Raw genomic sequence first — 26,047 nt, 5'->3', positions numbered from 1 at the left:
CGCCCCCGCCGCGGCCAATCGGACGCCGCCGTTCGGGCCCTGACGCCGCTCAATCGTTGCCAGGCAACGGGGGGAGAGGCCGCGGCGCTGAGGCCACGCCCCCTGGCGGCGGTGGGCGGGGCCTGGCGCTGCTCAGAGGGCGCGTGGCGGGAAGGGGGGCTCGGGGGCGGGGCTTGATGGTGGGCGGGGGTCGGGGGCGTGGTTTGGGCTAAAGGGGCGTGGTTTTCTGGGGGAGGGGCTTGCAGTGGGCGGGGCTTGGTGGGGGCGGGGCTTTGGCTGCCTCCGGCCTCCAGGTGGGGCCGCGCTGGGGCTGGGGGGGGTTATGGGGTCGTGGGGGGGGTTATGGGGAGGTTATGGGGGGGGTAAGGAGGTAATGGGGGGGTCGTGGGGGGGTTATGGGGTTAGTGGGGGGGTTATGGGGTCATGGGGAGGAGTTATGGGGTTATGGGAGTCATGGGGGGGTTAAGGGGTAATGGGGGGGTTATGGGGTCATGGGGAGGTTATGGGGTCGTGGGGGGGTTATGGGGTCATGGGGAGGTTATGGGGGTAATGGGGGGTTATGGGGGTAATGGGGGGGTTATAGGGGCACGGGGGGGTTATGGGGACAGGGGGACATGGGGGGGTTATGGGGGTAATGGGGGGTCATGGGGGGCTTAAGGGGGTAATGGGGGGTTATGGGGTCATGGGGGGGAGTTATGGGGAGGTTATGGGGGTAATGGGGGGGTCATGGGGGGTTATTGGGTCATGGGGGGGGCATGGGTTCATGGGGGGTTGTGGGGGGTTATGGGGCTTATGGAGGCGTTATGGGGGTATGGGGGGGTTATGGGGCCGTGGGGATATTATAGGGGTAATGGGGGGTTTTGGGGTCATGGGGAGGTTATGGGGGTAACGGGGGGGTTATGGGGTCATGGGGGGGCATGGGGGTAATGGTGGGGTTATGGGGGCATGGGAGGGTTATGGGGACAGGGGGACATGGGGGGTAATGGGGGCAGTGGGAGGTTATGGGAGTAATGGGGGCATGGGGGGGTTATGGGGGGTATGGGGGGTTTATGGGGACGGGGGGGCATGGAGGGGTATGAGGGTAATGGGGGGCATGGGGACATGGGGGGGTTATGGAGTTAATGGGGGGATTACAGGGGTAATGAGGGCATGGGAGGGCTATAGGGAGTTTTGGGTTATGGGGGGGTTATGGGGACATGGGGGGTTATTGGGGTATCAGGGGTATGGGGGTATTGGGATTTGGGAGGGTTCATGGGGATGGGGGTGTTATAGGGACATGGGAAGGGTTATGGGGACATGGAGCGGGGTATGGGGGTAATAGGATATGGGGGTATTAGGGGTTGGGGGGGTTATGGGGACATGGGGGGGTATGGGTGGGTACATGGGGAGGGTTATGGGGACATGGGGAGGGTTATGGGGACGTGGGGAGGGCTATGGGGTCAACAGGGGGGGGTTGTTGGGTTATGGGATGGCTTATGGGGATGGGGTGGCTATGGGGCCACGCTGGGTTGGGGCTATGGGGGCGGACTAGGGGGCTGCTCTGAGCCCACGGGGGGGGGGATTATGGGGCTTTTGAGGATGGGGCTTATAGGGTGAGTGCCCCGGGGTGCTGTGGGGCCGATCCCACAGTCCCCCACCGCCTCCCCCGCAGGATGGGGGGGCGCTGGGTGTGGGTAGGGCTGCTCGGCGTCCCCCTCCTGGCCCTATACCTGCACCTCCCGCCCCCCCGGCTGTCCCCGGAGCTGCTCTCCTGGCGCTCCTCCGGGGCCTTCTTCACCTACAAGGAGCGCAGCATCTTCTACAGAGGTACCCGCGACCCCTTTTTTTGGGGGAGAAAAACGGGAGATATTGGGGCTGAAAACCTCTATTTTTTGTCTTTTGGGGTTTTTTTGTTGCCCCCCACCCCAGATTCAGCCGGCGCCGTGGGCAGCTCCGACGTGGTCGTCCTCCTGCACGGCTTCCCCACCTCCAGCTACGACTGGAGCAAGGTTAAAAAGGGCTCTGCGATTTGGGATCCCTCCTTGCCCGGCACTTTTGGGGTGAAATTTGTGGGTTTTCTTAATTTTGGGGGGCGTTTTTCCCCTCCCCGCAGATCTGGGAGGGGCTGACGCTGCGCTTTCGCCGGGTGGTCGCCCTGGATTTCGTCGGGTTCGGCTTCAGCGACAAACCCGTGAGTATCGGGGCGGGAGGAACCCGTTCCCCTTCACATCCCAAATCCCTTCCTAAAAAAAGAACGGGATCTTTTAAAGGCAGGGGGGGGGCGAGGAGATTCCTCGTGCCCCCAGATCTTGGTTTTGGGGTGCCTCCAAAGCATTCCTGGTTCCTTTTGGGGCTCTACCAACCCAGGACGCCCCGACTGCTCGCAAATCCCTGCCCTAAACCCCAAACTCTTCCAGGGGGGGCTTTATTTCGGAGGATTTGGGGTTTTTTGAAGCCCTCACGGCCCCGTTCTTCTTGGCAGCGACCCCACCGCTATTCCATCTTCGAGCAAGCCAGCATCGTGGAGGGGTTGCTGCGCCACCTCGGCCTCCACCGCAGCGGGATCAACCTCGTGTCCCACGACTACGGCGACACGGTCGCCCAGGAGCTGCTCCACAGGTCCCCAAAAACCCCTTTGGGACCGTCCCCCGTGCCGCGTCCCCAAAAAGCCAAGTCCCCCTCCTCCTGCTTTTACAGCTGAAAGCGAAAAGGCTGGGACGGGGGGCGTTGGGTTTCGTCCCGAATCACGGCCCGGGTGGGGGATTTGGGGGATCCCGTGCATCCCATCGCAGCTTTTGGGGTCTTTAAAATCCCTCCCCAAATTTTTCCTATTGATCTGGGGTGGGGCTGTCCCCAGGTACGAGCACAACCGAACCGGGAGCATCCTGATCAAGAGCCTCTGCTTATCCAACGGAGGTGAGCTCGGTTTCGGGGTGACGTTTGGAGAGAGGTGACCCGGATGATTTGGGGTTTTGGAGCCCATCGGGGTGGGGTCAGGCGCCCGCCCTCCTTCCCTAATTAATTCCGCCACGGGGAATTAATAAAAAGGATTGCTGAAGGGGAGGAGAGGGGACGTGGCCTCACGGTTCTGCTCTCCGAAATATTTCCAGGTATTTTCCCCGAAACGCACCGGCCCCGGCTCATCCAGAAGGTGAGCGGGGTGGAAAAAAATGCTTTTAGGGTTTTAGGATTTGCCCCCCTGGCCGATGCTGAGCACGATGCCCGCCCGCTTTCTCCCCCTGCCCCAGGTCCTCAAGGATGGGGGCCTCCTGGCCCCCGTCATCACGCGGCTGATGAATTTCTTCTTCTTCTCCAGAGGGTGAGTTTGGGGTTTGGGAAGGCAGGAATTGGGGGAATTTGGAAAGGGAGGGATCCCCGGGCTCTGTCCCAGTAGAGATTTACCCCAAATCTGAGTGGCCTCGGTCCCATGGGCCGTTCCCGTTGGGTTGGCAGAGCGTTTAATAACCACGTGGCTTTCCTCCGCGCCCTACAATCCTCCTTTCCCGCGTGTGCTCCACCTTATGGGGGTAAAAAAAAACCCTAAATCACTCCCCATACAGCACACGACCAAATAAATCCCTTCACCGGCTGTTACGACCCCTTTTGGGGTGCTTTTGGGGGATGATTTGTGGCTCCCGAGGGACTCACGGTGTAGGGTTGGGAGCGCTCGTGGCCGAGCCGTGAATTAATAGGGCTGCTGCCCTCGTTCCCTGGACCCTCCTCAGTCTTGGGGCCGTTTTCGGGCCCTACACGCAGCCCTCGCAGGCCGAGTATTGGGATATGTGGGCGGCGGTGAGGACCAACGACGGCCACCTCGTGGTTGACAGGTGAGCTGGGATTTCCGTGGGAGATTTTGGGGTCGGCACCAGCAGCGCGCCTCGGGGCTTAGAGGGCTGGGCAGGGGGTGCTCGGAGCCTCCGGGTGCTTTTCGGAGGCTTTGGGGTCGCTTAACCCCAAAAAAAGATGTGGGGTGTGATGGAGGAGCAGCTGGGAACGGGACAGGGGGGTGATGTCGTGTGGCGGGGACAAGAAACTGATGGGGAGAAATCTGGGGGCACGGCTTGAATTTTTGGGGTTTTGTTCAGAAGCAGAGCTCAATCTGGCTCTCTACAAGTTTGGGGTTTTTGGAAAGACCCCAAGCTGGTGGTGTGAGTTTAGTGGGGCTGGTTTTTGTCCTGGCCAACATGCAGACTCCTCTCCTCCTGCTGCGGAATCCAGCCGAATCACCAAACACAATAAGGCCCCAAAATAAATAAAATCCGGCTCTCCCAAGGGCTCACCGGCCCCCAAATAGCTCCAGAACCCCAAAACGCCGTGATTTTGGTGGTTGTTTCTGCTCCTGGGAGGCAGCTCTGGGCTGTGCAGGCAGCTGGTGGTGTTTAAGATGATAACGACGGGCTCCCCGTCAGTATTTTGCAGTACATCAACCAGAGGAAGAAGCACAGAGAGCGCTGGGTGGGGGCTCTGATGGCCACCTCCATCCCCTGTGAGTAGGATTTTGGTGTTCTTGGGTTTTTGGGGAGGGGATGTGGGGAATTGGGCCCGTTTGCTGCAGGTGCTGGCTCCTTCCAGTCTTTGGGGGAGCATCTTGTGATGAAAATGAGGGAAAAAGCTCGAGGGAAAAAGCCCTTGGGGCTTCTGGTTTGCACAGCCCCGTGTGCTGAGGGCTTGGGGCCCTGCTGGAAGTTCCCCGAGCTCCCTACTGGGGTTTTTGGGTCCAACGAGCCTCCCCGGCCCCGTTTTGGGATGTTCTCAGCCAATAAAAGCTCCGTTTGTGCCGTTTTCTTGCAGTGCATTTAATCTACGGGCCCCTGGACCCTGTGAATCCGCACCCGGAGTTCCTCCAGCTGTACAAGTAAGGCGCCGCCACGCAGCTGGGGTTTCGTTTTGAGGGGGATTTTTTGTCTCCCTTTCCATCCGGGCTGGTTTTTCTCCCCACCTGTAACCCACGCAGCCGGGCAGTTGGGAAGCTTAGAAATCGTTCCCTAATTTTAGGCATCAAAATCCCAATTCTCAGTCGCAGCAATCACGCATTTGAAAATCACATCAGAGAGTTCAGATTTATTGTCTTGAGTTGATTTTTTTCCTCCTGTGGACCTGAATTAAGTCCAAGCACGTGGACCAGAGGCCGGGTGGAGCTGTTACAAGTTCTTGGGGTTTTATTTTGTGCTAAAACCACGTCGCAGACAGCGCCCCAACTGCACAGGAGCCCGCTGGGGTTGCTGTGCTTACCCCTCGCTGCGTTCTTCCCCCAGAAAAGTGCTTCCCGCGTCCACGGTGTCCGTGCTGGATGACCACATCAGCCACTACCCGCAGCTGGAGGATCCAACGGGCTTCCTCAACGCCTATCTCAGCTTCATCGACTCCTTCTGAGCTGCTCCTCGCTCTCTGGTGATGAATCAGACTTCAGGGGCAGGAAAAAAAATGATTATTTTTTATCCCCGGATCAATACTTGGCACTGCTTCGGCTGCCAACCTGCTGCGTGCACACAAATCCTTGGAGCAGCACCAAAAATTGAGCCTGCAGGGAGGCGTGGACAAAATCAGCCCTAAGAGTTAGAGGATGCTGACAGCTCTGACTTGGTAAGGAGAAAAATGCCAGAAAGAAATGCGTGGCAGAACTCCCCTCCCAAGGAAATCACCACCAGCTCTTTCTTTCTCCTTTTCCTTCCCAATCTTTGACAGCTTTAAGCCTCAAAAAGCTTCAGCGTTTTGCAGCGTTACCTGACATAAGGCTCAGAGAAGTGTTAGGCCAGAGTAGAAAGGGAAAAACCTTCATGGGTGAAGTTTAATTTCTCTATACGTTGATTTTTCTCCTCTATCTCACGCAAAATCTTCAAAAAACTGTATTTCCTGCGGGTTTTGGGTGTTTTTTAACTGGTTTGTTTTAAATTTATTAGCAACCTTTAAGAATAAGGGGCTTCTGCTGAGTAAACAGCCCCCGGGGACTGATTTTTCTGAATTGAAGACAGGGAAGCAGACGGAATTAGAACAAGAGTTTTCTCTTTTATTAACAGCAGTTCATATGAATTCCAACCACTTGGACCAGTGTTTAATTTTCTGTTAATAAAAATTAGTTTTGACAAAAATCCAGTTCCGTTTTCTTACCACCTACCTCTTTTCTTTTTCCCTGCTCTACCTCAAGTGGCCCGAGATGCAAATAAGTTAGACGGGAATGTGTAAGTGTCAGGGGGGAGGAGAGGACACGGGAGAGGCTCAGTTCCAGCCAGCCACTACTGTAACATCATACAAAATATTTCCCAAATCGAGGAATAAAAACTACATGCAGAAAGAGGGGCTGTGACAGCTGGGGAAGGCCCAGCTGGTGGTTTCAGGGATGTTGTTTCCACCTCGGCAACGCTCAGCCTACGGAGGCCAGGATGACATCGACGGGGGTTTCTTCCTTGCTCCTGACTGTCACCTGCATGGTGACACCGTCTCCCAGCGCCAGCCTCGACCTCACCAGCACGTCGCAACCGCCTCTGTACACACCTGAGGGACAAAAAAAATATATATAAAAATAAACCATTAAAATATTTGACGGGTTCCTATTATGATTGGCTCAGTAAGTGTTGTAGTTCTAACCCAGGAGCGACCAGCGTGGTGAGCGCGAGGCAGATTGAGGCTACGGCCAGCTGCAGGGAGGGCGAAGTGACCCCAAAAATTCCCAAAGGTAACAGATTAATGCCTAAATTAGTAACGTGGAGTCAGCACGAGTTGCTGGAGGGCTAGGGAGATGTAAACGGGCAGAAACCAGGCAGCTGAAGGTCACTTTTAGTCTGGGAAGGCAGCACACTGACTGCAGTTGTGCTGTTGGCTCAGTGCCCCTGCCATGAAGGACGAACAGACCCAGGTTTATTCCAGAGGGCTTGGAAGCGGTGTTCCTGGAGGCAACAGGCTGCAGGATGAGCCATATCCCATCCTTCTCCAGTATTACTATGAAAACAGCCCTGAGGTTACCCATTCTGTGCCTGGAACAGATCCAGCCCTACAGTCGGGCCATTATATGCCAGGTCCATCGCAGTTTAACAACTGCACGAAGGTTTTTTGGAGTTCTTAACTTCCAGGGATTGCCCAAAAGCATAAGCCAGGACCATAGCCAGCAAATAAAAAGTTGTAGGTACTGCAGGCTAATTTAGGATGCGTCTTCAGAGGCAGGAACTTGAAAACAAGATGTTCAGAGGAATCCACTTCCAAAATAACAACTGGCAAGGAACTGAGTTTGGTGTGTTCTCTGGAGGTTCTCTGGAAGGCTTTGCTGCTGTTGCCACAGGCAGAACGCCTCCGTGCTGAGGCACAGAGCCTAGCTCGAGTGCACCCACAGCAGCAGGCTGCAAAATCAGCACCAGCTTCAATCAGCTCACAGCTTTTTAGAGCGAAACTCTCTGAGAGCAGAATCCCCAAACCCATTCCCCTTCGTTTAGTGAAAATCCATCTGCAGGGGGACAGGGAAACACCGAGCTCAGCAGCGTGGATACGTACCAGCTAAGTAGAGCGTGTGAGAATTTTTGTTCTCTGGCACTTTATCCGATCGCTCGCAGGGCTGCATGCCCAGGAATTTGATGATGTTATTGACAGCTTCTGCATTGAGAGATCGGAAAAGAAAGTTAGCTCCATGTCGGCGCCAAGATTTCTGTGAGAACTGGTTCTCAAAGAACATTCTCCAAGCATCCACACGGCTTAATCATTTTTCATTCATTATCTTGGTTCACAGCTAACGTGTGATGTCCTTTCTGCTGCCTGAGCCTAGGAACGCACCCTTCCCTTCTACAAGCCTCAGCATGACAGCTCTGCCAAGCTTCTGCTCACTGTGATCCCAAACTGCAACAAAAACCCTCGTCACTGGGCCAAAGTCCCATTAGAAGGCACCAAATCCTCCTGCTCCTCTTCCTACCACACTGATTATTTCCCCACCACGGCAGATTTAACAGGATGACTATGTGGTCACCAATAAATGAGAGATCATCTCACCATCGAGGGTTTTAATGGAACTCAGAGCAAAGGTTTCTTCTTTCTCAAAGTCATCCCCCACTTCTTCCCACGCAGCTGCGAAGTTCGGCTTTAAAACCTTCTGGATGTGATCAGCCACTGTCACCTCCAAATCTTCCAGCTGAGAAAAGCAAGGGAGAGTTTCAGCTGCCAGTTACAGGAAGGAACCTCATTGTAGAGAGAGAAAGACAGGGGGACAGCAGCGTTTTGCCAAGACAACTCAGGCATGCCTGGCTTTAATTTCAGGAGAAATGTATAATACCATGCTAAGAAGTAGAGGAGAAAATCAGCATTTATGGTGGTTATCTGTAAAGCTTAAAAACACGTGTTAAATTATCGGTGAGACCAAATGAGTGCAAAAAACAGGGCAATTGCTTTTCAAGTCAAAGTCCATTCTCGCCCTTACTGGACATCCAAGCAGAGAGACTTTCCCACGTCTATCCCCACAAATCTTGTCTCCACTTGGCACTAAAGTTAAACAAACTTCTGGCAGAAGCATGTTTTTGGGTAAGGATCTAATCAGTCACAAGCTCTGGTATTTTGGAAGTGTTTCAGGCAGACCCCCTGTTTTCTCCTACTGGTTTCAGGTCTGGAAGGAAACTGTCAGCCCAATGGCTGGAATTAGTGGCAGGAAAAAAGAAAAAGAGTCACGAACTCACCACATACTCATCATCGTAGCCATCTTCTTCTGGCACTCCTGTGTTTGGGTCACAGTCCCGAACGGTGAATTTCATCGTGCAGCTGAAAGTACAAGCAACTGGGGAGGAAAAGGAAAGCCCTTACAGGTTAGTAGCGCAGCTTCTTCTGCCTGAGCCCTTGCTTCCCAAAAAGGATTGAGAAGAAAATAAGTTAGTTTTCCCCAGGAGATACAGACACAGCAGTGGTCAGAGCACTTCTCAGCTTCACATAAAATTTCCCTCAGACTCCAAGATGAAGACCAAAGGAGGATCTCAGAGAAGGGAGGAGTATGCCAAGCCCCAGGCCCAGTGACTTGCAGGGTGCTGCAGTGCAATCGGTCAGCACTAGCCACCAGCAGAAACCCTGCAAGGATTTCTGACCAGTGGATTACGATCCAAAAGCCACAGTGCAGTGAACTCAGACCAGTTCTGATCTTCTTTGGTTAAAGTGTCAACCAGGAAATCCACCTCACTGATAAGCTGAGGCGTGTTAAATCAACTCCAAATCCAATACAGTTCCTTTCGCGTGTGAATAAATTAAGAAAGTTTTATGCACAAGAAAAATCACTCATTTCTTAATTTCACAGTAGTTTCCAATTCCCTAGGGAGAGGAAAATTTGCATGAGCTGGATTTGCAAAGGCCCAAGCCACCAATCATTTGTCTCCACTTGCATTTTTCTTTTGACAGTCTGTTCCTGAATAATATCAAGCATCCACATTTTCAAACATGCTGCTTTCGCTGACTCAAGCTAACAGGTTCAGTTTCCTGTATTACCTGCGTGCTCTCCAGTCCTCATTACCACCTAATTTTTAACCACCCGATATCATAAATTAATTAACTAATTAATTCAAAAGCATGCACACTATTCTGCACAAACATAGGTGCTGCATAAACAACAGCAAGCGAGACACATCAGAAAAACAGTGCTAGAACCTTGGTATGCACTCACCAAATCCCACACCCTGAACATTGTAACACCTGATCTACCTGATCTCAAAAAGCTTTTTTTTTTTCCCCTCACTATTAATTTATTCCCTCGCAATCCTTACCTGCAGTGGGGTCATCCTGGGGCATCTGCACGAGGGTGTAACACATGCCTGGCTGGTTGTAGGGCAGGCTGGGTGCTGGGATGCAACAGATCACATCGTAAGCGTCCGAGGGCTCCATCTGCACAGTGACTCTCTCTAACAGCTGATCGTTTAACGTGTTTGTGCAATCAAACTGCAAATGAATAAATTGAAGAGGACTCAAACGCAGAAGAAACATTTCCAATCAGGTTTTTCCCAAGTCAGTCTCACTGAACAGCTTTTCTCCAATTTTACCAGAATTCTGCACCCTCACAGGGGTTTTTAAGTTTCCCTTACCTGGAAAACAATGTGATTTGTGAACACGTGTTTGATACAACGGACAAAATACTCTGTTTCTGCTTCTGTGAGCTGCACCGGTTCTGAAGACTTGAATAATGGACCCAAGCTCTTAAACTCTGGAATGGCTGCCAGTTGCTCTGCACAGAAAGGAGAAGACAACAACAGACTCTCAGTGACAGTATTTCTCGTTGTTCCTGCCTCATTTGTAGCAATTGTCCCCTTGCTTCAAGCACCGGCCACCCACCGATCTCCTCTCATACCTTGGAATATATCCTGACGGGAAGGAGCAACTTTCTCAGGCTTGCTGGTCACTAAGGCAATCTCTGTGATGAGAAAAGCAAAGAAATCGTGCTGTCAATTCCACAATGCAGTGTTTTAAATGCCTTTATAGCTCCACTAAAAATTCATTAACCTGCAGCGTTTCACACATCCTGCTCCTTATCACTGCCAGCTCCTCACACACACTAGAGTATTTTTTTAGCTTGGCAATACTAGATTGTAAGGAGAGAAGAGATGTTTGAATCACGATGAAGAAAGGGCACTTCAGTCTGGAACAGCCAGCAAAAAGCTCACCACGCTGATTGCTCCAGCTTCAGTATGACCACAGCCGTGATATATGAGAACAGCAATGTACAAGACAAGCTGCCGTTTCTCAGAAGGCATTAACTTATTTATTCTGCATGACAAGTGACCCGTGTGATTTGCAATTAATGCAGCTCCTATCTCCCACATCTAACAGATAAGAAGGGAAAATGTCAAAGGGGGGAAAAAAAATCACCTTCCCTAGAAAGCTTGTGCAAGGTCAAGATGCGAGAATTGTGCAGGACCATGGAAGAAAGCCAGTGAAGTGACTTAGTGCTTCTGGAATGCACTTTTTCAAACAGCTGTCAACACATTAATTCTGGTGATGTACAAGCTTCCCTCTGACAACAAGATCAGCTGAATGAATAATGAAATCTTGCCAATCCGTATTTCTTTGGAAGAGGCTGTTTTTCCTCTAGCTGTGAAGATCAGGCAGGCTTACCTACACAAACCCCGTGACATTAAACGGTGAGGCGTTCAGCTGAGTCACCTCTGTCTTGGCCTGACCTTGCTACAGGCAGTTTACAGGCATCGAGTATCATTACAGCAACACGAACGCTCGCATTCTTTCCTATTTAAAGGAAGCCTGAGTGTTACCTGCTTTCTGTTCAAAGATTGGTGCAGTAGCCAGGGGAACTGTTTTCATATCAAAGGGTTTGTCGGAAGGCTCCAGCGTATACTGGTGCAGGGCTTTCTCCATTCCAGGAACAGAGACGGTCAACCCTGCAAAGCAGAACCACAGGCAGAAGATTTCAGTTTTAATGCTGAACCTGTCCCAGAAAAAACAATGTGCCAGGGTCTGAAAAAAATTATCAGCATTTCATTTCTGTCCGTCGAGATCAGGTAAGGAAAATTATTTTAAAAGCTCTTTTCTGCAGCTCACGTTGCAGAGTAATACTCTTGCATGGAATCTAGTTTACAGCTAAATAGATATGGTTTGGACTTTGGCTAATAAAAAGCTGGTAGAAATACTTCTGCTTCTCAGTAAACACATACAGAGCCTTGTATACACGCACACGTGTGAAGTACTTCAAGACACTGCATAGAATAAAAAAGCTGCTCTGAAGATGACAGAGACTAAGCTGCCATTCCAGAGTGTATTGGAGTTACAACAATTCACTCGAGAGAAGTTATATTGCAATAAACTTTATGCAGCAAAATATTTAACGATTATCTCTCTGGCATAAACTCCAATACATTTTTATAACCAGCCCTCACAACAAGATGCGTCATCTGCATTTTGCAACAGAGAAGATGGTGCAAAGGTTAAGAAACCTGTCTCAAGTGAAGGAAGAGGCAATGATGAAAAAAGCCCAACCCATATTCCTGCTCTATTTACCCAGACAACCCCTCCTGTGTTTTGCTAAGCCTGCCATTTTCAGTTGACACAAATCCTTCGAGGAAAGCACTAGTGCCAGAAGAAACACACGGTTCCATTTCTGGTTATTCTGACCCCAGATGCATCACAGAAAACTATTCTTACAGCAACTAAACCCACCCATAATACAGAATGTGGAATAACAGCTCAGACTTCAGGCGTGCATACATTTCTTCCTATCACTGACCGTTAAAAATATAAGCAGCATTCAGGGCTATCTGTCTCTGCTGAAGGACATTCAGGTAGAATGTTGCTCTGTCCCGAACTTCGTCATCGCTGTCCATCATACACCTGGTTTGGGGAACAAAAGGACAGAAGTCAGCTTGCTCGGGACATCGTGAGCCGAGCTACAAACGGCACTGACCAGGCTGGATTTGATACTGCAGTGATAGTCTGAGCTCTCCTGATGGATTTGGGATTAAAAAAAAAAAAAACAAAAACAAACAGAAGATGATTGCAAAAATCATTGTGTTAAAGCTGCTTGCTATTTCAGACTGAACAAATGGCCGTGTGCTCACATATTCACCTAGTTTTTCCAGTTAGAGCAGGTGCTTTATAAAAAGGGATCTTCTCCCCCTCCTAGCAACTCATTCTGTTTTTTGAGTCCACTTTGCTCCAGTCACTCATCACAGCAGTACTTCACTTGCACCTACGCTGAGGTTGCATTTGCCTGGAGCGTTTCATAATTTGAATTATTTATTTCACAACAGAAGTCAGTGATAGCCTGGGTTTCTGGTACACTGTAGTGCTACACACAGGAAGAACATGACATTTATGGAATAGATAACTTAGGAAGGTTGAGTGGTCTTAGTATGATGCACACAAACCTGGGGAACTGGAACACCTGAGAGCAGCCACAGACATTTTACTATTTACAAGTAACGTGGAAATCTATTTTCTTGCTTCAAAGGGATGTGAAAATACACATATTTACTAAATCAGTGTAGATTTATTACCCAATTAAAGGATTCTCACATCAGATTAACTGTCAGATAATTTTATGACCCATCACATCCTTCATTCACATACAGTCATCGTGTGTTCCCACCAGCCAGGAAGGAAGGCAGCTACCTGCTCAGCACACCCAGCACACATTCTGGCTTGGTCTAACTTGCTTTTTTTTTTTTTTTTTTGGAGCCAGAGCACCCAGTGTCACCAACACTCAGCCCGTACACAGCACAATCAGACCCACTCACCTCTGCAAAAGCACCAGGATGCTTGGAAGAAGACTCTCATTCTGGGCACCAAACTTTGCCAGCGCGCTTACAGCAGCTGGAAGAGAAAACAGGGAGGTATCAGAGGTGTGAACACTACACGCACACAGATTTTCACAGCAGACCCAGAGCACCGTGTATACGGTTGTCCTGAAGTTCCAGTTAGAAAGACTGTCACATCCATGCCACAAATTCGTTAAAGATATGAAAAGATTAAAATATTTCTGTATTTTCAAAAGGAAATAGTTTAATGTTAGGAACTAACAGGCCAAGGCCAGCTCGACCGTTCTGCAACCCTGTTCTGAGAGAATCCTCTGCCAGGTGAGGTTAGGTCAAGCTCCACAGCTTGTTCCAGTCTTTGACCCCTCTATCCTCAGCAGTGGCTCACACTCCTGGCTATCTTTTTCACATACAGATACTTCCAGTGGTGGGCAGGGCCAGCGACTCTGCAAGGAGGTGAAATTCCTCAGCAATCACTTAAAGCAGCCTGGCCAAACTACTCTCATTTCAGCTCAGCTTTGCCTTTGAGAAACTCCACATATGTGAGCTCTATAAGGAACTTCAGTCTTTACGGCCTTAAGAGTTAATAAAAAAGCAGCTGTATGATGAAATATCTGTACAGATTACAGTCTCAGAGGGATGCTCTCCATGTGTTCCCAGGTTACAAGTGAGGAAACGGAGACCAGAAGAGCTGCCATCAAAAACCAAACGCCAAGGCGACCACACTGTATTTGTCAGCTCATTTTCCTTCCACCCTCCCAGCAGGGCTTCCTCCTCCAGCACTCTGGAGATTGAGCCAAGGCCAATACCTCTCCAAAACCAACCCCAAAACGTGAAAAAAGACCACACACTCCGAAGGGTTTATCGTTGAGGCCCTGCAGGAAGGAAGCATCAGTCTGCAACAAGCTTTTTTGGAGGAATCCTTATTTTGTGCACGGGAGATTTCCATGCAAACAGATGACGGGCAGAAGTCAGACATCAAGCCGAATTTTTAGCTCAACTCACCAGCCCTCACAGCCTCGTTCTCCAGCACCACCCTGTTGAATATGAAGCGGATGTACTTGGATGGGGACGGAGTCCTCGGCCCCTCTTTCCCCAGCAGGTGCAGGATCTTCGTGGCTAGGACGGTGTGTTCACAGTCTTCGATGAACTCGCAGAGGTGAGCCAAGCCAGATTCCTTACTCTCGGGATTCTCCTCGATGATGCTGATTATGCAGTCCACAATGGCTCGCTTGTACTCAAAGCCACCCTGGGAAGAGCAAAGCAAGGACACTCACCCAGCAGGCAGAGCTTAAGCTGCAGTGCTACACAAATCCCCTCATGCTTCAATTACTTCTTTCCATTGAGGAAAACAAAACATTTGTACACAAACAGAGAAGAGGCGGCGGGCTGGATAATGTAATAGGGTTTTCCTAGTCCCCGTTGGCCAGTACAGGCACATCATCTGAGAATTTCTTCAGGTTGTTTTTTTTAAGTGTACCATCTCTAATCCACAAGCACATTTCAGACAGGTCTGACCCACAAGATGGACAATGTCTTGGTAATCACTCAGGCCCCTGCACTGCCGTGTACCCACTGGTGCAAGGCCAGAGACCCTTCACACCACCAGAGCTCCCTGCCAAAAACTACACGGAACGTTTCAAACCTACATCGTCCCTGAGCATATTGGAGAGGAAGGTCATCATGACGCTGTGCTTCCGAGGATATTTCTGGCACAAAGCACTGATGGCCTGCACTACCACTACCTGCAAAACAACAGAGAAGGACGTTAGGCACAGGCATTTGCTTTTCCAAGAAGAGCACAGGCTTCTCCCTATCTCAAACCGTTGCTTTGACAGATTACATCCTTGCAGAGGAAGGATAAAATCTTGTTTCCAAATAAAATCCATGCTGGACTCAGCATGGATTGGTAACAGCTCTACGCTAGCAGGCTGCAAGACTTGGCTGCACTCGAGGGGCTGTATTCAGATGTCGTACAGCAATTCAAAGGCCCACCCCTCCCTCTGCCCAGTGAGAATCCTGACTTAATTTTAACTTAATTAGTTACATCCTGTCACTAAAGCTCTTTGCAATTTCAAAGCTATCTAAAACTTGGTTCTTTTGCTCGTACAGACAGTTCAGACCACCATACAATAGCAGACAAGGACTTTGCAGGCATGCTGTGCTCCTCAAGGTATCTCTGCAGTGTAAGAGGGACAGGTACAGATCAACAACCATCCTTAACCATGTTATCACCCGAATTTACAGTGATTAAACTTAAATTAGTAGTGTGAACTCTAAGTTTCTTATCAGACTGAGGTCATACAGACTTGATTAAGACAGTTATAATCCCTCTCCTAAGAGGAAACCAGAAGATGGTACGAAGTTTTATCGGAAACTGCACAGGAGCCAGAAATCTACCAAATGATGTTCATCCTTTTTCAGAGTGGAGAGAGGAAATGAAAAAAAGTGTATTTTGACAGTTGGAAAACACAAAACCACACCTTCCGAATTTCAGGTTGGCTTTGCTCTGTTAGACTAAGTCACTGAAGGATTAAAAAGTGGGAAAAGCTTCATAAAAACAAGAATGGGAGAAAAACCTGCAGCTGGAAAGAGGAGAGGCCTCCAATGCCACACCTTAAACTCATCTGATATTTCTGACACGAAGGAAGAGATCTGTTTCATGAGCCTGTCTACACTGCTCTCACTCCCTGTCTTCAGCAGGGTGGTGATGGCGAGGGTAGCAATACTGCGGTTGGAGTCCGTGATGAGGTTTTCCAGGTCCAGGTTGCAAGCAGTGACTGCAGATGGATGCTTCATGGCCACCTGTAAAGGAAACAATTTTAAAAGTTATGTGAGAGCAGCGCCACCCTGCAGAATTCAGAGCTTTCAGTGGAGCAAGTATCAAAGTCCTTGTTTTTTCATGCACTGCTCTGTTCTACAAGGACTGCAACTAAACCTTCACCACGTGCTGCTGGCACGATGCAATCAATGCATTTTGATTTCGGTTTGCATTTTTGTTTCGGTTTTTGAAATGAACTCCTCTGTCTTAAAGTTACAGCTCATGGGTTTGTCAGTCACATAACTTGACCCACGTCTTGCTCTACTTCTGGTGTAGCGTGCTGCTCTGAAACCACAATTATTTCCTTCACAGACACCCTTTCCACACTTCTCACAGCATTAAATATCAGGGGTTCTGCTTCTTTATACAGCTGAGAGCTCAGAGGTTATCCAGCTACAGCTTGTTATAGCCCTGTGGTCTGGAAATGAGCAAACAGAGCTTCAATGAAGAAAAGATCTCTGTCACCCCAGGAAATTTGGCACAGAAAAGCCAATCCTCCAACATAGAGTATTTTGGAATACAGTAATCACAAGAGCAGTTGCTGGTTTAGGTAACACACCATTAAGCACTGAAATCTGGCTTCCTCTGATGCCCAGAGACTTATGCTTGTTTAGAATATCTTGGAAGCACTCACTTTATTAAGGGTCCGTACAGCTGCGTATCTCAAGACAGGTTTGGGAGAACTGCAGAAAAGCTGCAGCACTGAAAATAAAGAATCAAGAGAAGTAAGCGACAACAAAACATTACGGAGAAGAGGCTGCTTAACAAAAACTGGCTCCCAGTACTGCCCCTTCAGAAGAAGAGAGCCCTTATGCCCATACTAGATGAGGAAAGAGTTGCCTTGTGCCAGCACTTCGATATTGAGAGGTGCAAATAGAGTCAGAGATCAGCACAGCAGGAAACCAAACACGGTCTCTTTCTAGGAAAGGGAGTGGAGAGGGAATTCTGACGTATCCGCATTCAACTATGCAGGTGGCATGCTAAGCATTTGTGCAGCTCTCTATTAATAACTGATTTCTAGTTCCAACAGCTAATTAAGATCAACAGCAAATTAAAAAAAAAAAAAAAGCTTGTTTTTCATCTTATAACAATAATAGGCCGTTTGTATAGTAGTTAGTGACACATCTTTGCTATTAAGTTCTCCTCTACCTTCCCTGCCACCTTCCCTTGCTGCCATTGGAAGAGGGCAAGCATCACCTTGTGCCACCCCTCCTGTCCCTTCTCTAAAGCTCTGGATGAAGAGGAAAAAGGGATCAAGTTGTTTTCCATCCAGAAGCCCCCTAAATCTTTTTTTTTTTTTTTTTTTTTTTAATTTGGGTTTGAGTCCAGTAATTCAGTTATGCTGTACTGTCTCTATACCGTGTTTCACCGCCCTTTCTTTCAGCCACGTCAGCAGCACAGAGGACTCTCGGACCAACCTGAAACAGCAGGTGCCAGCTCCCTCGCTGTGCAGTTTGGCAGGTGGATGATTGCAGAAGCAGCTTCATAAATAACCATTTCGTGCTTATTCCGCAGACAGCTCTCGATGAAGTCGAAGAGTGGACTTTCATGTCTACAAAGAGATGACATCTCACGTTGTGATGCTGAACTGCATGCAATCATTAATGCTGCATTCCTAAGAACTTGACAGAAAGCACAGTTAGTGCACTGGGTCTCATGTTTCTGGCACTGCCCAACTCATACTTGAGCAATAAATTTCCTATTTACTACTTTTTTGTTCTTTTTTAATTTATCTTCTACAAGCCTGAACTCCTGCACTCTACAAATAAATACTTCATGGTTAATCATGTATCGCACACCACGAACAAAAAATTTTTCACCGATAAAAAATTTCATCAGGAGGTTAATTCCTCAGATAACTCCTCTGCTAGTATGAGATCAGAATAGCGTTCCTTTTGTTTTTATCACCGTAATATAGATAGATCCTTACTCAGTCTGAAAGACAACTAAGGAGGCAAAGTACAGAACACTCCTCCCCTCCAGAGGTTATTCTGCAGTTTTAGCCACGCTGTCAGGTGAGTTCTGGTGTGGTGCCAAAACAAACAAACAAAAAAAACACCACACACAAACCTCACAACTACCAGACAAACTGCTACTCAGTTCAGTCTAGTGTTCTGCTTTTACCTGTGCTTCATTTTTAACATTACAGTTCCGTGTGTAGAATTCCACATACATAAAAATAAATAAAGCAAGTTTCCTAGCTCCTATTTACCTGAAACGACAATTAATTTTGTAATTCACACCTTGCTTCTTACTCACCCCTCTTCAGATTCCTTCAGGAGTTTGCTCGCAATTCGGATCAGCATGCAGTACGCAAACTGGGATTTCAGTCCGGATTTGGTGAACTTATTCAGCATTTTGGTAACTGCGAGGCGATCATTTTTTCTAAGGTGATAGAGCAGCCCCAGAGCGTGGTACTGTTAGATCAGAAACAGATGTGCACAAGAACACATGAAGACATTAAATGCACAATGCAGTTGGAAAAGACAGATTATCAGCCCTCTTCTGTGTCTTCAAAATGCCATTTCCTAGCCCAAGTACCTTTTAACCTCAAATGATCCAAGTTTCCTGACAAATAACAAAGACCTGCCGTACTTCCTTTCCTTTCCCGTCTACCCTCAAGAAAGCCTCAACACATTTCTAAAGATCAAAGGAGTCACGAAGTTAGTTTACTTCACTTTCTCCCCATTAAACATCAGAACTTCAAGGGCTTCAGCTTAACTATGATACACAGTAGCATTTGCTTTTCTAGTATACTTAATATCCAGGGTACCCCAAGCCCTTCAAATCACAGCTGAGCACATAAAAATCCTTGAGACATTTATGTTTAAGGTACAAAGAAACATTTCCAATTGCTTGCAGTGGTTTTTTTTGTTTGTTTGTTTGTTTTGTTTTCCATGAGACTGATTCCCAGTAAAGCTTAATGAAGCTGCTAACTGGGCACAAACAAAGCTGGAATTGTAGATTTGTTTCCAATTGTTACTCATAAATAAATACTGTCATTTCCATAACTGTTTTGATTATTTATACAAAGATTTTGCTAATATGGCTATCATAGGTACTTGGGCTATTCCCTGTGGTCCTGCAACTGGTCCTGCAACAACTGGTGAATTTTATGAAGGCCAAGACAAAAGATACTGGTGTTCTGGAAAGCAGTGAGATTTGTGAAAACTCAGATTCAAAGCCCTTGTTCCGCAATACCTATTTGTGAAACCTGTCTGTAGCATTCCAGCTTAATTGTCTAGCACTGTGATTGTGAAGGAATTAATGGTTTTTGAAATGGTGGAATCATTTCCCTCAAAACAAAACCATTGTTTTTAAAAGAATAAGGAAAAATGAATACCAGTTCCTTTTTCTAAAGCTATTATAAGAACTTCCAGAACACCATTAAAACCTTGTGGTGTGTTTGCAGTTTCCTGGGGCAGCCCCCCGAAACGTACCTGTACCATAATGTTGTCACTAGAAGCTGCTTCTTGAGCCTCGTTGATCCACCGTTTGACGACATCGTAACTGATCTTCATCATGTGCTGGAAGAAGCCACAAATTGAGACTGCAAACAAGCTGTTATCAGAAGCACCGTGAAGTACCATGAGCCTTGTTTTTCAGTTTCACTACTTCAAGATCATCTATTGCTTTATTGCATGCTACTGGGAACAAAGACTAACTCCCAGATTACATAATGGGACACATGTTTCAATAAAGCTAGAAGTAGCTCAGAAAGATTTTGTTTATGTCCAAAGCAGACAAAAGACAAAACCAGGGCAGTCTATCTACCTGCTGCTAGTTCAGGAAGAACGTTTCAGTTGTCAGTATTGATATAGCTTCCCTTGCACCCTTGGGGTCTCACACAAGCCCTACTCTACCCTATCAGCTAAACTTCTTAGCTCCCGCTTTTTATTATTATTTTTATTTATTTCCCAGTGCAACCAGTCTTGTTATGTAAAAGCCAGCTGCTTTTACTTTCTGTTACATAACTCAAATGCTCTTTCAGTCATCACTGTTAGTTCTTTCCCAACACAGAGCAGGTTGCTTTAACTTCCTCTCAGCAAAATGATAAGCACTTTTATGGCTGTCAGTGTGCCTGACGTTTAAAAAGAAAGACAAGTCCCTCTGCAAATGAATTAATGTTCCACGCAGAGATGACCAAGCACTTTGTGCTTGAGCGATGCAATCAAAGTACTTTAAAGCAAGAGAAGATTAAGGAAGGAGATAGAGAGGCTACTTGAGACAAAGGAAACTCCATTGCTGCTATTTATGTCTATTTTCCAGTGAGAAGACAAAGAGGAGTCCTATCAAAGGAAAGGGAGATGAAGAAAGAACAAAACAAAAGCCAAGCAAAGCTACACATGCAGCAGACCCACAACACAAGGCAGATTTACAACAATTTACTGCTGCACTTACCAAGGAAGACACCAGTGCAGAACTCGACACACTGGGGACTTTGTCTACAATGGCTTGCTTCATGTATCTCTCAATGGCTTGTAACATCGTACCCTGTGAGAAGAGGGGGAGAAAAAGCATTGATTCTTAACCCCTGGAGGTTCAGTTTAAATGCTTAGACAAAAACAAACGTAAAATGTGTTCAAAAAGCCCTCAGAAAAACGTTTCACCTAATTCTAAAAACACAAGGGAGACGTCAGTGCCCACCCCTGAAGATTCAGTGACACAAAGCCTACAGCAAGGCAGTCTCAGAGCAGAAACCAAAACTCCAAAGCTCCTCATCTTTAATTCCATCTTTACAGCACTACAGCTCCAGAGCCTTCACATCAGCACGGGGCTTCGGAGCAGTCCTCCCTGAAGTGGAAGTTCCCTTTTTACTTTAAGAAAGCACCCTGCTACAGAGTAGTTTATTTCATTTTAAATACTCTTTTAATCTCTCCAACAGAAGCGTTTTGTACTTACGTCAGTGATCCTGCACAGTGCTCTGATGGCTGGGCCTCGGTAAACATCTTCCTTCCCCGTCATGTCTTTGGTCAAACTGAAATAACCAAAGACAACCTGTTAACACTTCTGTAGTATCTCAATGTCTCAGTCCTTTTGCAACACTTCGTTTACCTATCCTTCAAGCTGTTACCACGTAACTGCTAAGATACAGTATTGGCTAGAAACAACTTAATAATTAGTTATTTGAAAATTATTAACATCAGATTCTATAGACATACAGAGCATTACAGAGATACGTAGTCCATAAAATTGCTCTGCCGTACAGTCAGTTTATTTAGCACAGCCATTCTTCTTTCTACCTCATTAAGTTTTGTTTGCTGAACAGCTACAGTCAACAAAAATTCTCCTCGCAAAAACTCTCTCTCTGGAATTTGTTCTCACAACAGCTGTCACATCTACTATGCAGTGATAAAAATTAATAGTTCAGTGCTGGAGCGAACTGAGTTTTGCTCTGTTTTCCATATTTGCTCTCACAGCAAAGTGAAAGAGAAACCACACGTTCAAAACATCAGACAAACAAGCAAAACAAATCAGCTTCGTAACATCAAAGCAAAAGCATCAGCACCAATGAGGTGGAAGAAAAAAGAAAACAAAAAAAAAAGTAACAAGTTTATTAATAAAGTGTATATAAATTTTTGGTTGTTTTTTAAGGAAGGCATAACAACACAGGAGGAAGAAATTAACACTTCCTATGTGGCATGGAACAACTTGTTTTCCCTTGCTGTATCCTTGCACAATTACAGAAAACCCTAGTGGCTAAAACAAACATGTCAAGATGTAGCTACTTGTTTCAGAGCTCCAATAGGGTAATTGCAGAAAAATGTGTACCTGCTTGTGACAATGATGACATCCTCAGAAATATTGGCCATCTCTTTGATTGTAAGGTAACACATTCTTCTAAGGGTTTGCTGTGAAAACAAAGTGCAGAAAACCATTAAACTCACAGGCAAGCATGAATAAACACTTCCTGTAAGTTTTAGAAATAAACCGGACGAGTACACCCTCTTCCCCATGTCCATACAAAGTCACAAGCACACAATAAAACCCTGACTGAAAACTGGACACTGCTCTTATCTCCTACTATCAAACAAATCAGGAAACTAAGAGATGTCTTACAAAGCGATAGGACTAATGGAAAGAAAATCTGTGTGTTGTTCACGAGTGAAGTGGCACACCAAATCTACACACAGAAACCTCATGATTATCAGCCACATGCTTTAGAGTTTCCTCTTTTATTGCAAAAGAAAAACAGAGATATGCAAAGAGCACTCACATTTTAATTCTTTGAGAGCAAATGGCATTTTTGCATTAAAAAAATAATCTTTCTATGATATGGATATGAGAGAGGTCACAAAATACGCTGTGCTTCCAAAATTTTCATTCTATCTTTTGACAGTTACACGCGGGACTCTCTTCAGACAAATCTCCCCCAGACTGAAGTGCTAGCTCATTCTAACCAACGTGAATGAAATCCAACCCACGAAGCACATTCTGCTAAGTTCTACACCCTCTGCAGAAGAGACCAGAAAAAGACTTTACATTGGACAAAACCCAAAGCTTACTCCAATATTTTTAGGATGTTGTCATGCCTCTATTGCACGCTGATTAACAAATACAGCAAGCCGTTAGGGAATAGAACCACATGAGCCACAAGCAACTTTTTAATTTCTGTTTTGAGATCCGAGCAGCTGCAGATTATTTGCAAGCGAAAGAAAAATTCATAAAGTTATACAGATTGGTATACTAAACCTTTCTGTCATTATTCACATTCTTTACAACAGGAATTCAAAATAAACCACCAAAAGCAACCTGCAGAAGGAGCTGTGTGTCACTGCAGCCATTTCAGTCATTTGTTTCCCAACAGTGAATTGCCTTCAGCAAGTGGTTTGCTCACCTCACCCTCCTCCCACAGCCCAGCACTCAACTGCTTTGTAATTACTGCAAGCAAAAACCAAGGAGGCAGAAAGCGTTAAACGCCCGGCACTTACATCATTAGACTGAAACAATCTAGTCATTGCAAAAAAAGCTTCTGTGGCTTCAGTGGTTCCAAAGTGTTCACCCTGAAAAAAGAGTAAGAGATATGAGAGGGAAAAAAAAAAAAATGTATCATTATCCAGTAGCCTCCACCTTAATTCCCACCTCGAACACCTACTCACATCCCAACAATCTTTTCTTTCAAGACTTTCTTCCTCACGTGAGGAGCAGTCCCTCCCTCACCTCGTTTGCCAGGGAGTAAAGCCAACACTGGCACTGTTACCCACTTGGCTTTAGTGAGCATCACCCACAGCTGTACAGGGACACAACAGTCGGCCCCAAAACCTCTGGTCCCTCTTCTGAGGTTTGTGTTTCAGCAACTGGCTTTGCACCACGCTTCTTAACCACATGGATGCCCTTGCTTAAGAGGCACCTACTCGAAGACGACTGGTGTCAATAAAGAGGAAGCTGCACAGGTCATCCCAAGCAGCAGTAACTCTGTGTCAATAGCACCTGGCTCAGGCCATGTAGGCAGGAAACTTTTGTGATTACCCAGCATAAAATTCCTTTCCTTACCACGCTTCCAATTTCCCCACGAGCCAAATGACACCTTGTTTTCTTATCTCACCTCAGTTATTCCTACTTTAGGCAGGCAACCGCAAATGACTCTTAATTGCTCAACGACACTGAACACAACCAAACAGCAGCTCTCACTTGGCACTCGGAAAATATTTAAAAGCTTCAGGGACACACACATACCTCACCTTAACCAGAAAGGGACGCATAATAGTATAGCATAAGCACTCTCTTTCTTAAATCCTACCTCCTGAGTCTGACAGGAGTTATAAAACCTCTTTCACAATGAAAGTTATCAGAAATTAGCCTTGGGAACACGCACTCTGGCTGGCAAGAAACGATCATTACCTGGTTCAGCAAGTAAAGGATCTTGGTAAGTATGTGCAGGCATCTTCGTGGGTTTATGGGGGTCTCATTAAAGATACGCGCCTGCAAACACAGCACAAATACTGTATTACACTATAATCCAACACCAACAATTTGTCCTTCACCATAAAAATTAAAGCAGTTTGCTTTCAACCGAGCAGCTTGTAACTTCGTTATTATTCTAAAATGTGTCCCAATGAACATATTTTTGGTGTCCAGTTCAAGTGTGTCTGTCTCTTGTGTCTCAGCAATAGACAATGACTCAGTTTACTATTTGGTACTAACCAAATAATTTAAAATAAAAGCATAATCTATAAAATTTCAACTCTTCTTTCCTTAGCATCTGTAGCCCAAACACTACTTAGTACTAATCCGTGGGTTAGAAAATTAGAAAACTGAAATTAAGCTCCTTCTCGTTGCTGTCTGTACCCCCAAAAAACTGTTATTTAACCACATATTCACCTCATCACTTCAGGGAACACAAAGAGAAACAGGAAGACCCATAACACAGTAGATTGAACGAGAATAGGAAATCAGGCAGAGCATCTCTTCAGAAAGCTCTAATTGCCATACCAAAAAAAAATAAAATAATTAGCTTAATTAACTCTGATTTTAAAGCAGCTATCCAAACTTTGCTGTTCACTTTGCCTGCCAGTTGCACTGTAATTCCTCCTCAGGCTGCTAACCCCTTCCGATCAGAAAGGGTTAAGTTACTGTTCATACCTCCTGCAGCACAGCGCTCTTCTCCAAATGCTGGAAAGGATTAGAGCCACTCCCTGGACAACAAGAGAGACCTCTCAATTAAAGAAATGTATCCATAACAAACACCAACAATAAAAGCAACAGAACCATACATGCAGGAACAGCTCCTAAACTTCAGAAAAACGCCTCAATGCTACAGTGACATTCCTCTTTGAATAACTCATTTTCCCCATCAACAGCTGTGAATCCACCTCCTTAGGCTGTATATTCAGAGCTACAGGAAAAAATGGGTGACAGGATTTAAACATAGCTGGAGGGTGAGGGAGAAAAGTGTTAACCACTAAAGTAGTTAATAACGGTCATTTCATATAAAGCTATTTGTTCTTTTTTTCTCCTAGTCCCCCTACTTTATTCCTTCAGACACAGAGAGCACCAAACAGAGCAGGATGGGGCTGCTGCTCAGGATCTGTAAGACAAATCCACCACTAAACAGGGCTACTCAGCAAGCTCCGCAATCAGCCTGGCCACAGCACATCACAAAAGCACAGATCCAAGACTTATCTCCATGCTGTAACTTCTTCAGCTTTTAACCACCCAAATTCAGAGGGTGGGAAGTTACCTAGTGGCTAAAACCCAAATCTGCAGGAGGACTTCAAAAATATTTGTGGGGAGAGGGAGACAGCGGATGGACAACGGATGGGACGTGGCACGAGGCTCAAATCCATCTCTTGTCCATTTCAACTCCTGTGCCCCGTTTGGAGGGGTCAACTATTGCATATCTACTACCTAATACAGTTTGAATCTCTGCTGGAAAGCAGAGGGAAGCCTTTAGTTTCAGAGGTGGTTAAGAGGGACCATCTTCTCTTTGAGATTTCTGAAAGGCGCTGATGTTTCACTCTGAGCTTAACTCTGCTCTGAATGCATTGAACTTCTTGGAGGTGGCACTTCTCTGCAGGCAGCAAACTGGCAGCAAAAACACCCCTCAGAACCCCTGCTGCACACACACAGACCCCTTCAAACCCTGCTCTTGATCTTTTTCCTCCAATAAGCACTTTTTAACGTTTAATTCCCTCTCCTCTCACCCCTCACACCCCCAGCAGAGGGAAACTGGGACCGGCACGACACCCAACCCACCGCCCACAGCTCGGGGCCTGTAACGGGGCAGCCTCAGGGCAGCACCAGCTTCTCTCAGCCCCCTGAGCCCCGACCTGCGCCTCAGGGGCTCCCTCACCCCCTGAGGTGCCCGACCGCGGCCCCCCGAGCCCCCAAACGGCCGCAGCCGGCCAGGGAATGGGGCCCGGCGAGAGGAAAGCCGGTAACGGCGGCACGGGGAAACCCAATCCCCTCAGCTCGCACGGCCCTGGGGCTTCTCAGAGCCGCTCCCTCAGGGACCCGCCGCCCACCCCCGCTGCCGCCCCGCCGGACCAGGCTCCTCGTCCTTCTTGTCCGCCTTCTTCAACATGGCGCCGCCACCGTC

At 47.1% G+C, this 26,047-nt stretch overlaps 2 protein-coding genes across 5 annotated transcripts; one reads left to right on the top strand and one right to left on the bottom strand.

The window, feature by feature from the left end:
• The first annotated feature begins 227 nt into the window (after positions 1-227).
• On the top strand, positions 228-6,259 carry MEST (mesoderm specific transcript). Of its 3 annotated transcripts, none has more exons than XM_084294512.1 (12): positions 228-293; positions 1,652-1,806; positions 1,909-1,988; positions 2,093-2,170; positions 2,462-2,598; positions 2,837-2,895; positions 3,090-3,130; positions 3,228-3,298; positions 3,705-3,806; positions 4,389-4,465; positions 4,771-4,834; positions 5,235-6,068. In XM_084294512.1, the coding sequence occupies exons 2-12, from the start codon at positions 1,653-1,655 to the stop codon at positions 5,350-5,352; spliced, it is 981 nt and encodes a 326-aa protein (XP_084150638.1). In that variant the 5' UTR covers positions 228-293; position 1,652; the 3' UTR covers positions 5,353-6,068. The 3 variants fall into 3 exon arrangements, 2 of the variants coding, with proteins under 2 accessions (XP_084150638.1, XP_084150639.1); XR_014618820.1 differs by lacking the exon at positions 228-293 and adding an exon at positions 6,125-6,259 and having other exon boundaries at positions 1,569-1,806; positions 5,235-5,562; XM_084294513.1 differs by lacking the exons at positions 228-293; positions 3,705-3,806 and having other exon boundaries at positions 1,568-1,806.
• Positions 5,966-26,047, bottom strand: COPG2 (COPI coat complex subunit gamma 2). 2 transcript variants are annotated; one of them, XM_084294496.1, is made up of 24 exons: positions 25,996-26,047; positions 24,592-24,644; positions 23,851-23,931; positions 22,941-23,012; positions 21,781-21,860; positions 20,911-20,986; positions 20,410-20,502; positions 19,449-19,535; positions 18,268-18,425; positions 17,427-17,560; positions 16,643-16,710; positions 15,804-15,992; positions 14,837-14,932; positions 14,193-14,436; positions 13,170-13,245; positions 12,161-12,264; positions 11,193-11,318; positions 10,274-10,336; positions 10,011-10,150; positions 9,696-9,867; positions 8,628-8,725; positions 7,951-8,089; positions 7,462-7,560; positions 5,966-6,471 (listed from the first exon to the last, which is right to left on the bottom strand). In XM_084294496.1, the coding sequence occupies exons 1-24, from the start codon at positions 26,030-26,032 to the stop codon at positions 6,341-6,343; spliced, it is 2,616 nt and encodes an 871-aa protein (XP_084150622.1). In that variant the 5' UTR covers positions 26,033-26,047; the 3' UTR covers positions 5,966-6,340. The 2 variants fall into 2 exon arrangements, 1 of the variants encoding a protein (XP_084150622.1); XR_014618817.1 differs by lacking the exons at positions 5,966-6,471; positions 7,462-7,560 and having other exon boundaries at positions 8,034-8,089; positions 8,628-8,709.

The sequence above is a fragment of the Netta rufina genome (assembly GCF_964035555.1).
Source record: "Netta rufina genome assembly, chromosome: 1".
NCBI lineage: Eukaryota > Metazoa > Chordata > Aves > Anseriformes > Anatidae > Netta > Netta rufina.
The sequence above is the reverse complement of the archived record's forward strand: the minus strand, read 5'-3'. Positions and strand labels throughout refer to the sequence as shown.

Excerpts from the sequence above, each read along its gene's own strand:
- MEST (XM_084294512.1), top strand. The coding sequence starts at position 1,653 with ATGGGGGGGCGCTGGGTGTGGGTAGGGCTGCTCGGCGTCCCCCTCCTG. Across the intron at positions 1,807-1,908 it reads GCGCAGCATCTTCTACAGAG|ATTCAGCCGGCGCCGTGGGC; the intron begins GTACCCGCGACC and ends CCCCCACCCCAG. Across the intron at positions 4,835-5,234 it reads GAGTTCCTCCAGCTGTACAA|AAAAGTGCTTCCCGCGTCCA; the intron begins GTAAGGCGCCGC and ends TTCTTCCCCCAG.
- COPG2 (XM_084294496.1), bottom strand. The coding sequence starts at position 26,032 with ATGTTGAAGAAGGCGGACAAGAAGGACGAGGAGCCTG. Across the intron at positions 16,711-17,426 it reads GCTGGCACCTGCTGTTTCAG|TGCTGCAGCTTTTCTGCAGT; the intron begins GTTGGTCCGAGA and ends CTTTATTTTCAG. Across the intron at positions 7,561-7,950 it reads TTCCATTAAAACCCTCGATG|AAGCTGTCAATAACATCATC; the intron begins GTGAGATGATCT and ends CTCTCAATGCAG.